General features: G+C 40.8%; 2 protein-coding genes across 4 annotated transcripts in view; one reads left to right on the top strand and one right to left on the bottom strand.

The window, feature by feature from the left end:
- Positions 1–2,738: 2,738 nt before the first annotated feature.
- Positions 2,739–3,725, top strand: LOC130291944 (olfactory receptor 6F1-like). The gene has a single exon (XM_056541374.1). The coding sequence runs from the start codon at positions 2,739–2,741 to the stop codon at positions 3,723–3,725; it is 987 nt and encodes a 328-aa protein (XP_056397349.1).
- Positions 3,726–9,132: 5,407 nt separating this feature from the next.
- Positions 9,133–12,195, bottom strand: part of P2RY10 (P2Y receptor family member 10) — a 59,869-nt gene continuing 56,806 nt past the window's right edge. For all 3 annotated transcript variants that reach the window (XM_056538753.1, XM_056538754.1, XM_056538755.1), the window contains one exon: positions 9,133–10,889. In XM_056538753.1, the coding sequence (XP_056394728.1) occupies positions 9,875–10,889 (1,015 nt within the window). In that variant the 3' untranslated portion in view covers positions 9,133–9,874. The remainder of the gene's footprint in view (positions 10,890–12,195) is intronic.

Genomic DNA, 12,195 nt, shown 5'->3' on the forward strand with positions numbered 1-12,195 from the left:
GCTGCTCAATATTTCAGAGAAAATAATTTTCTTTTTGGAATACAGAGCTCTGACATCACGAGACAGTGCTCTCTGCTGACATCTCTGTCCATTTTAAGAACTCTCCAGAGCAGCATATGTTTGCTATGGGGATTTTCTCCTACTCTGGACAGTTAAAATGGACAGAGATGTCAGCAGAGAGCACTGTGCTCGTGATGTCAGCAGAGAGCTCTGTGTTCTGAAAAGAAAATCATTTCCTCTGTCGTATTCAGCAGCTAATAATTACTGGAAGTATTAAGATTTTTTTATAGAAGTAATTTACAAACTTTCTGGCACCAGTTGATTTAAAAAAATGAAAAAAAAAAAAGATTTCCATCAGAGTACCCCTTTAATGTAAGGAAAGAAGCCAGAAAATTGCACACACATTGACATGCAAGCTTTTCTAGAGAAATAAAAAACACAATAAACAAATAAATATTGTAGGTGTGGCATTTTATATTTCACTATTGCCTCCCAAAAAAATAGTTGTAGCTTCTCTCCTTTGTCCTTATATGTTAGGAATGATTTTGACATAAAAAGCTCAGTAGTTCTCAAATCTCATTTCATTATACAGTGGTCCCTCAAGTTACAATATTAATTGGTTCCAGGACGACCATTGTATGTTGAAACCATTGTATGTTGAGACCAGAACTCTATGGAAACCTGGTAATTGGTTCTGAAGCCACCAAAATGCCATCCAAAAATAGGAAAAAGTGAGAATTAAAGAATAATAAGTAGATAAATAACTAATGCAGATAAAGCAAGTCCTTATATATAAAAGTAATGAAGATCTGCTAGGAGCTGTAATCACTGTCTATGTCAGTGTTTCCCAACCAGGGTGCCTCCAGCTGTTGCAAAACTACAACTCCCAGCTGTTGCAAAACTACAACTCCCAGCATGCCCTGTACAATGATCCCTCAACTTACAATGGCCTCAGGTTACAATATTTTCAGTCTTTTCTGGACCATTGTAACCTAATATCTGAAGTACATGCACTGACTGGCTGTCTGGTAGCGCCCGCTACAGTACAGGGAGGTATTACATGTTCTTTACTTGAGGTGGTGAGGTGGCACCAGGTGATTACAGCTCCCAGCAGATCTTTCTCTTTTATATGTAAGGATTTGCTTTATCTGTATTAGTTATCTACTTATTTTTCTTCAATCCTCCCTTTTCCCTATTTTTAGATGACATTTTGGGGCTTCAGAACCAATTACCAGGTTTCCATAGAGTTATGGTCTCAACATACAATGGTTGAAACATACAATGGTCGTCCTGGAACCAATAAATATTGTAATGTGAGGGACCTCTGTAGAATTATACTTTTTTTTATGAGGCTAAACTCACACACTTATTTCAATGTTTTTTTTTGTAACTGTACAAAAATCGCCTGTTTGTGTAAAGAAAAAAAAAACCATTATAGAACTTTGTTTAAAAAACAACCATTATTGTTTTACACATTATAACCGATTGTTGACCATTTTAAGGTAATGTTTGTTATTTTGTCAGTTATTTCCCACAAATGGCTGAGAATAAAAAAAACATGTTATTTAATTCATAAACTGTTAGAATTATATCTATGTTTTAACCATTTGTACAATAACACTCAATTTTCAATTAACTTAAAAACACATATTATTAAACATTAAAAACTACAGATTATTGAAGTGTAACAATGGACCATTTACAGGCGTTCTATGGTTCAAAAAAACTGCAGATTTTCCTGTGTGTGAACACAGCCCAAGATAAATGCTTTAGAGAATTGATTAGAAAAGATAGGGTTGAAGACAATAAAATTATAATGTCTGGCTCTGGCCGTACATGAAGAGTTAAATGACTCTAGTTGGGCTGGAGCTGCTTGGAGCTCTCCTATGTCGTCTGAGTATGGTTCTCAGCTCTGCTACCTATCAGGAAGGTGTATCCCTGATCCCCTTCCTATATAAGCTAGGAGCAGTGATCAGTCCAGTGTCCATGAAAGGTTATACCTTAGCTGACACCTCCTGCTTACCGGATACCTGCTTGTATATTGATCTTTGGCTTTTCCCTTGACTCCTCTCTTGCTCTGCGTTCCTGTACTGCGTTATTTCCTGGTACCGACCTTGGCTAGTTTGACTACGATTTTACTGTGTATGTGTCTTAGTGTTTGTCTGTTAGTTTGTGTGCCTCCAGCTGTTCCCGACTCCTACTGTTTTTGAATTTTATTATTTTGATAATGCTGCCCTAGCACTTAGCAGAGAAGGTTTGTCATTGTGGTTGTCGATCCATCACATAGGGCGGATAGGTAATAGGTAGGGACAGTGGCTGTGGGTGAGTTTGGGCTTCACTGTTCCCTGCCCATACTTAACACAGATTATATGATTGTAGAAATAAAATTGATCCACTCAATGCGGCGATTTGAACACTTACATTGTATCTTTTCAGTCTTATCCACCCGCTTCTTTACTTGCAGATGAAAAAAAGAAAAATAATTATTTATGACCACTGGATCAGGCATCACACAAATAATGTCACCTGTAACCATCAAGAAGCATATAATCTGCATGTACACATCGTTGGATTGTTTTTAATGAAGAATATTTGAAAAGTTTTTTTTAATTTAGATGCATTGTTTAATTAAAACTTTGGGCAAAAATATATAGCTAACTAAATTAAGAGGATTCTCTTTTGGGGCCCACGTTTTGATGAGTTCATCAATCTGAAAACATGTTTGCCGATTGAAATCGATGGACTTTCATGAGTTCCCATTAGCTTTCACAGATAAGATCCTCACAATGAAACAGAAGAATCAAACTGTGTTCACAGAATTTTATCTCCTCGGTTTCTCATTGTCCACCCAAGCCTCATATTGCCTATTTGCCATAGTATTAATCATTTATATTGTGACCGTGGCAGCCAATATTTTTATCATAGTAATTGTTATTACCGATCAACATCTCCACAAGCCCATGTACTTCTTCATTGGCGGGCTGTCCTTTATAGAGATCTGGTACCCGTCTGTCACAGTTCCTAGGCTACTGTGGTTCCTATTGACCAGAGAAAAATCCATTTCTATCGTTGGGTGCATGGCTCAGTTTTATTTCCACTTTTCTCTAGGCACCACAGAAAGCTTCCTCCTCACCGTTATGTCTTATGACCGATATGTGGCTATTTGCAAACCTTTGCATTATGTGACTATATTGAATTCTAAGACTTCTGTAAGATTGTTATTGGGTTGCTGGGCTGGTGGTTTCTTTATCATTGTTATTTTATGCTTACAGGTCTCAAATCTTTCCTTCTGTGCCGAGAATGTCCTTGACCACTATTACTGTGATTTTGCACCACTTATAAAGCTGTCTTGCTCAGATACCTGGGGCCTAGAAATTCTATTTTTTGTATCTGCTTGTTTTATTATTTTGGGTTGTTTTCTACTCATTGTAATTTCTTACATCTATATAATCCAAACGACTATGTCCTTCCCCACTTCTATTGGAAGATACAAGACTTTTTCGACATGCGCCTCTCATCTGATTGTGGTTTGCCTTTTCTACCTGACCAATATCTTCATGTTTGTTCGAACTAACACTGGATACTTTTTGCATCTGAATAAAACAGTGTCGATCATTCCATCAGTGGTGACCCCACTCCTGAACCCCATTATCTACACCCTGCGAAACAAGGAGGTAAAAAAAGCTGTGAAGAAAACCATACAGAAAGCCACTCATAAAAAATAACTTTGTTTGCTTTGATGGTAAAAGAGTAGGTAATCAACAATAAAAAAGTATCCAGAAATAATAAAAATTATGGCGGCTCCTGTCACTTCTATAGCTTCATGACTAGAGATGAGAAAACTTTTCAAATATTCGGTTATGATGCTTCGCTGGGACAAAATCCCCCTTCCTTAAATGCGAAGAGGTAAAGAAAGAAGGATCAACGATTTTCCAGGCGCTGCTAGCTCAAAAACACCGGAGGCATGAGTTATAGATGAAAGATCCTGGCAGGGATCATATGTATAAAAAAAAAAAAGTACAGATGACGCATTTCGAGGGTAAACCCCTCTTCCTCAGATCAGCATAACATACATAGGACACATGGCAAGTTTAAATACAGTGTGAACAGGTGCCAAAAACGCAAAGTGGGCATGGCTAGAATACTCAAAGGTCACTACAGGTGTTGCCCTTAAACACATAGCATGGAACCAACAGTCATAAAAACAAGAGGATATAGTAAGGATAAGATGTACAGTTATATAGTGTGAAAACTGGTAAGCTAAAGAGGTGGATATTATGTAAATGCTGCATTTAAGCAGCAACATGTACTAGTGCAGATAAGGGCAGCGCTCATCCCGAGATGGTTGTTAGGGACGTATCGCTAACCACATAGGATGCTTGTCCTATCAACGGACAGAGCGGTCAGGCCAATCAGCTGGCGCTGCCGCGCTGTATGCAGGAAGCGACGTGTCCCTGCTGTGTTGTTAGGGACGCGTTGCTATGAATGGGCGGCTGGAAGCGAAGCCATCAATGTGAAGGCCGGTATTACTAGCCCTACCCCGTAACAGAGGGGCGGAACATGATAAGTAGGCAGCGTTCCGCCCCTCTGTTACGGGGTAGGGCTAGTAATCCCGGCCTTCGCATTGATGGCTTCGCTTCCAGCCGCCCATTCATAGCAACGCGTCCCTAACAACACAGCAGGGACACGTCGCTTCCTGCATACAGCGCGGCAGCGCCAGCTGATTGGCCTGACCGCGCTGTCCGTTGATAGGACAAGCAGCCATCCCTCGCTGATTGGCTCTATCCCTCTGCCTCCTATGTGGTTAGCGACGCGTCCCTAACAACCATCTCGGGATGAGCGCTGCCCTTATCTGCACTAGTACATGTTGCTGCTTAAATGCAGCATTTACATAATATCCACCTCTTTAGCTTACCGGTTTTCACACTATATAAGTGTACATCTTATCCTTACTATATCCTCTTGTTTTTATGACTGTTGATTCCATGCTATGTGTTTAAGGGCAACACTTGTAGTGACCTTTGACCATTCTAGCCACGCCCACTTTGCGTTTTTGGCGCCTGTTCACACTGTATTTAAACTTGCCATGTGTCCTATGTATGTTATGCTGATCTGAGGAAGAGGGGTTTACCCTCGAAACGCGTTATCTGTACTTATTTTTTTATTTTTTTTATAAATATGATCCCTGCCAGGATCTTTCATCTATAACTCATGCCTCCGGTGTTTTTGAGCTAGCAGCGCCTGGAAAATCATTGGTCCTTCTTTCTTTACCTCTTCGCATGCTCCAACAGGACAGGTTCACCTGACTCCTGCGGACCCTCCGGCTGAGCAGCCTGCTCCACCTTTATACCTCTGATTGAGGTGATATGCACTATTTCTCCTTCTCCAAGGTGAGCAGCCACTTTTAAGGGCTTTACTTCTCCATACCTACTCTAAAGGGTAATACACGAGGCGCCGTTTGCTGTCTTTTTCTTTTTTCTATATTACCACACCCTTCCTTAAATTGTCATGATGATAGTCTGAACAATATCCAAGTGTTTAGGATTTTCTTTACCGGATTAAAGGGGTTATCCACCATAAGGTGATTTTAGTACGTATCGTCCAGACAATAATGGACGTGCTTAGGAAGGATCTGTGCTTGTCTTGGAGCTAAATGGCTATGTTCTATGAGTCAACAATAATGCTGTGGCTATCTTCTTGTGAACTGGCTATTTCCTGTTGGAGTTCCCTCCCTTAAACTATATGTCCCATAATTTCTTGTTTGTAAGTGTGAGGTCATTTCTCTTCCTCCCACATATCAGCCACCCCACCCATTGAAACACACCTGTGATCCCTTCAATGCAATATACCAGGATGCCTCCAGCTGTTGTAAACTTACAATTCACTTCAGAAAGATCTACCTCCCACCCAATGGTCACTCCATGCTTTGAAACAAAGACAGGCTCCGTCTAAACACCTAACTAGTGATGTAATGTCTCGGGCTACACTGTTAAAAATAAACATTAGGCCAAAAATCACAGAAGAATTACTAGACCACAGTGAAACACAGGTACAGACACTATATTATGAAATTGACTAACTTTACAGTCCATGTAGCATAGTAAAAAAAAAGAAAAAAAAACTATCCTGGCATAACCCTTTGAGCAGCACCTGAATAAGCAGAGTATATTCACTGATACTCCCAGGACAAGGGGCAACTATCATGTGACCTCCAGGGCTAAGCAGCTTTACCCATGATATTTGGCACCCCTGCACAGGGGACACACATACTTTACCTATACCAGGTGAGAGGCTATCTTGACACTTGACTGCTGACTCTGCATCTATTTGACCCCCGCCAGGGTCCCCGCATTACCAAGGGTAATACAGGAGGCCTCTTGATTTATTTTTTAATTCAACTTTCTGTACATAACAAGTTTATGCTGTTGCTTCCTCCCGTCCAGACCCCATGTCTGACTATTAATATGTTGAACAGTATGGTTATGTTTTGTACCCATGGACCTACATGGACCCTTCTTATATTTATGCACAATCGGATTATTTTGTCTTCTGTTTTTTCTTTTGTGTACCTTGTTGGGGAAAAGAAGGAAAGGGCTGTTGGAGGTGGGTTTTGTTGTTTTTCATAAAAAAATATTTACTTGATTAAAAAAGTATACCCCACAATAATACAAAATACATGTTTTAAAGGCCCATAAGGAGACAGCTTTTAATAAATTATTTATTATAAATATTGTCAGAAAGTTTTTTTTTTTTGTTAATTAACATTTAAGAAAATCTGTTTGTTTTGTAAACTAAGATTTTAATGTAGAGAATATAGTCTAAAAGTTATGGTACTTGATTGTTATGTTGTTAAAGAACCTTGTTTTTTTCTATTATTATGATTATTATTATTGTTATTGTTGTTATTGTTTTGTTATTGTTATTATTATTCTTGTCTGGAGTCTATATTGGTAAAAATTTTAACAATCAAAATATCAAAAATTTTAAAAAGCTATCTATTTGAATTCACATTTGTACCTATCAAATAAATTTATGTTGGGTTCCAACAATACAGATTATCTCAAATTAATAACATTACCAATATCTTCAAAACTGAAAATTTTACAATTCTGTTCTTAATTTTAAAATTTTAAAATGTTATTATGACAATGCCATGGGATTTGAACATACAGGGGGGTACTTATGAAGCGTTTTACCCTGGTTTTCTTGGGTAAATTTGTCTCAATATATTGGCGCAGTGTATTTTTTTGCAACTTTTCCTGCGACTTTTCATTTTCATTTACCTGTGTTTTGGTTTGTTGCTGTGGTAGACATGTTGTTGGTTGATTTTTTGCAGTGGTCAGGGATTTATGAAAATGCTACTTTAAAAAAAAAAGTTGCATACTTTGCCACAACCCACCAAAACGAGCGCTAATCACCACCGAATAAAAAAGCAGTTACAAACTAACTGTGGATAGCGTTATTTAAAAGTTGCATAACTGTTGCATGGATTAAAAAGTCGCACAAAAAGATCCAGAAAAAACACCATACAAAGTGGAGTACTGATGTGAGAAATGAGTGGAGTACTGATGTGAGAAATGTGATTAGCACCAGATTCATCATGTGCCCTGGACCATGTGATCCATTAGGTGCAGGTACACAGTTTCCACTACACAAATTAATACCCCCTCCACCCCCCCACAGCCTTTCACATAACAGGTAGTAATTGCCCTTACTACTCTTCCATATGTTCTGCATTGAACTCTTTGTTAAACTCTGTGTTACTTCATTACTAGGTCGTATGTTGGAGGAGGACCAGGTTGGACGGTCAATGGACATGACTCTTTTCTACATGAAAATAGGGACCACTGAGGCCAGTGACTGACTGCAGTTTTAAAGGGGTACTCCAGTAGAAATTTTTTGTATTTATTTTTTTCAAATCAACTGGTGCCAGCAAGTTAAACATATTTTTAAATTACTTCTATTTAAAAATCTTAATCCTTCCAGTACTTATCAGCTGCTGTATGCTCCAGAGGAAGTTGTATGGTTCTTTTCTGTCTGACCACAGTGCTCTCTGCTGACACCTCTGTCCATGTCAGGAACTGTCCAGAGTAGGAGCAAAGCCTCATAGCCAACCTATGCTGCCCTGGACAGTTCCTGACATGGACAGAGGTGTCAGCTGAGAGCACTGGGGTCAGAGAGAAAAGAACATAAAAAAAGAAAAGAACTTCCTCTGGAGCATACAGAAGCTTATAAGTACTGCAAGGATTAAGATTTTTTAATAGAAGTAATTTACAAATCTGTTTAAATGTCTGGCACCAGTTGATTAAAAAAAAATTTGTTTCCACCAGAGTACCCTTTTAAGTGACATCATCACAGTGAGACCAGTGGCAGACACCAAAGTAGTTGTGACACTATAGCAGCAGCTGTACAGAAGTTTCTAGAAATGCCCACTCCTGAGAATCCCTTTAATCAGTCGCTATTGCTAGGGAAACTAAAATTACAGTATGAAGAAATTCAACATTACATGACTACCACTACAGTGACTGTTAGCTCTAGCTACTAGAGAAAAAGCAGCAATTAAAGGGGTTATCCAGAAATAGAAAAAACATAAACAGCTCCATGTCTGTCCCCAGGTTGTGTGTGGTATTACAATTTGGCTCCATTCACTCCAATGGAACTAAGCTGCAGAACCACACTGCAGAACCACACACAATCTGGAGATAGATGGGGAACAGTTTTAAAAGAAATTAGCTCTGTTTTTATATTGCATAATTCCTAAGGATGCCCTACCAGCCTAAGAAGCCTTCAGGCCCCCTCCCATAGACTTGGTAGCGGGGGTGGGGCGTGACATCACACGGGGGCAGAGTTGTGACGTCACTATACTCCGGCCCCGTAGTCGTCACATGGCAGATTCTGAGCTGGCAGCATGACGTGGGTGGGTGCTGAATGCAAGATTGTGGGGGTCCCCAGCGGCGGGACCCCCACGGTCAGACATCTTATCCCCTATGGATAGGGGATAAGATGTCTTAGGGCCGGAGTACCCCTTTAAGGCAAATTAATGTCTAAAAGAAGGTATGCAAAGAGAGTCTCACATTTGAATAGTGGTTTACCTCGCCGCAGGCCAGGAAAACAAGAGACGGAGGCTTTAGTTGAACAGGTATTTTATTTAATTTTTTTAACCTTTCACCTTTTTGTTTTATTATTATTATGTTATCATCACTTCATCGCATATTTTTTAAAAATTGGGCACATGAAATTGTGAGATGTTGGCCATTGCTAACAATCTTATTGTTTCTTACATCTTTACCAGTCCTTTTTTGTACCTTAAAAAAATATATCTGATTGTTTCATATTGACAAAGGCTTTACTTTTCCTTTGCACGTTTTAGTTTTAACTTTTTATGTCTTTAAACGTTCTTATTCTCTACCTTAGTACGCGGGAATTACGTAGTGTGAACATACCCTTATTCTCTCTCTTTCTCTCTCCCCCCCCTCTCTCTCTCTCCTCCTCTCTCTCCCTCTCTTTCACTCTGGCTGCTGATTTTTATTTTTGGCAAACAAACAGGAGTAGTAATTTTTTTTTAGACCTGGTAAGGTGGTGGTCTGGACTTGCAGGTTTTTTTTTGCGCCAGTTGTGGCAAAATGTGCGCAAAAATAAAAAATGCGCATATAATAAATGTGTGACCACTGCATCCGTCACTTCAAAAAATGGTCTAGCAACACCAAAAGGTTAAAATGAGGGATTATAAAATAACTCCGCAACTAGCGCAAAATAACAAAAATCCGCAAATGTAGACCAAAAAAAAAAAAATCAATAGAACACAATGATAAATAACCCCCATAGTACCTAAATAAATAGTATGAAATTAAAGAAAAACAAATCAAGCAATGGATCACCTAATGGAAGAAACACTTTCTCTGCTCATGAGACGAACGCCGACAACTGAGGAGCTACGTTTGGCCAATTCATTTTGGAACTCTGACGCGGTAAAGTAATACAGTATTGGGTTAAGGCAACAATTGATACTCGCTAAGCACAGGGAGAATGGGTGGAGATCCATAATAACTTTTTGTACTACACAACTATCGATAATATTTGAACTGACCAAGACGTAAAAGAAGAAAATGATGTGATAAGGAGTGAAGCAGATAAAAAACACAGAGGCGCAGGATACTACCATCCGCAAGGCCTTGTGCTTTTCCTTCATCTGTTCGCACCCCAGTGAGTCACTTTTTAACTGAGTTCTTGTTTTTAGGGTACAGTAAGTAATAATTATAAGAGGGATCAAGAAACCAGACAGCTCTGCCCCTACGAGCATGATGATGACGGTCATGTTGTTCATCTTTTTTGTGCTAAGATCAGCAAAACAACTGGTACTGGTGTTGTTTAATCCAGAGCTTCTGTATATTGGGAAAGGCAGACAGGCAGCCCCGACTACTATCCATACACCTATGGAGATGGCAACATCGTACCGCCTCTTCCACCCTTTGGCTTTGAAAGGATTTGCCGTGAAGACGTAGCGTTGAACACTTATCAGGGTTAAGAACATAATACTGGCGTACATGTTGAGATACTTAAGGTAAAAGCACAGCAAGCATAAAAAGGTTCCGAATGGCCAAGTGTGATTTACGTAGTAGAAAATCCGCAGGGGCAATGACAAGACGTGTGAAAGGTCGGCAAAGGCCAGATTGATCATGAAGATGATGGCCTTGTTCTTCTTGCTGATGAAGCTTCTTAGAAGCCAAAGAGCGATGCTGTTCGCAAGAAGGCCAGGTATGAATATGATGGTGTAGGTGACTGCGTATAGAGTGTGCTTGAACTCCAGGGTGCTGTTGCAGTTTCCTAGGCTGTTGTTTGGCATTTTCAGTTTTTTGTTGAAGAAAACCTTGATCTGATAAGTTGGATCTCTGTATAAAACACAAGTATAGTGTTACATTTTGAGTTTATCATTGAGAAGGCATTAAAGGGGTACTCCACCCCTAGACATCTTATCCCCTATCCAAAGGATATCCCCATCTTATCCAGAGGCTCGTGATGTCTTACCAGAGGCTCGTGATGTCACGGCCATGCCCCCTCAATGCAAGTCTATGGGAGGGGGCATGACGGCCGTCACGCCCCCTCCCATTGTCTTGTATTGAGGGGGCGTGGCTGGGACACCATGAGCTGGGCATGACCGTGATGTCTTAAGCCTCCACCCGCATCGCCAGTCATCTGGCACAGAGCAAAGTTCACTCCATGCACCAAATGTCTGGGGTGCTGCAGCCGAGATTTCGGGGTCCCCAGAGGCAGGACCCCTGCAATCAGACATTTTATCCCCTATCCTTTGGATAGGGGATAAGATGTCTAGGGGTGGAGTACCCCTTTAAGACATGTTAAATAGGTAGTCCATGTAAAAAAATATTATCCCCAATCCCCTTTCTGGCGCAAGCATCTCTATAGGAGAACCAAAGATACAGGGGGCGTGTCGGCCTCCGCTTCGTGCCATGGTCAACTTACTGCATTCATAAGGAGAGCCAAGGCGTCATACGGGAGATCCTCATATGGGACCCCCCCCCCCCCCCCCCCCGCGATCAGACATAGTGGATACGTTTATTTATACTGTAACTCCTTTAAGCCCCATTCACTTTACCATTGTTGGGATACTGGCAAAAAGATATGCTTATATATTCCGTGGTGTACCTGCATCCGGCCCTTGGACCAAATGTAGTTTACTAGTGAATTTTTTTTTTTGTAGGACTACTCCCACAAGAGTCCCACAAAAAAGTGCCACGTTCAAATGTACAGAAGCGATCTTATCCAAATCCCAGCAGCGAGACCCCCGCGTTCTCCCTGCTGCACCCGGCGTTCAATAAGAGCGTTGGGTGCAGCATCGAAGGCTCGTGACGTCACGACTGCGCCCAGCTCGTGACATCACGACCACGCCTCCTCAATGCAAGTCTATGGGAGGGGGCGTGACGCCGTCACGCCCCCTCCCATAGACTTGCATTGAGAAGGCGTGGCCGTGATGTCAAGTGAGGGGCGTGACCATGATGTCATCACCAGTCATCTGGTACGGAGCAAAGTTCGCTCCATGCAACGAATGTCTGGGGTGCCGCAGCCGAGATCGCGGAGGTGCCCAGTGGCGGGGCCCCTGCGATCAGACATCTTATCCCTTATCCTTTGGATAGGGGATAAGATGTCTAGGGGCAGAGTACCCCTTTAAGAATGGTCAAT

The sequence above is a fragment of the Hyla sarda genome, chromosome 9, assembly GCF_029499605.1.
Source record: "Hyla sarda isolate aHylSar1 chromosome 9, aHylSar1.hap1, whole genome shotgun sequence".
Classification (NCBI taxonomy): domain Eukaryota; kingdom Metazoa; phylum Chordata; class Amphibia; order Anura; family Hylidae; genus Hyla; species Hyla sarda.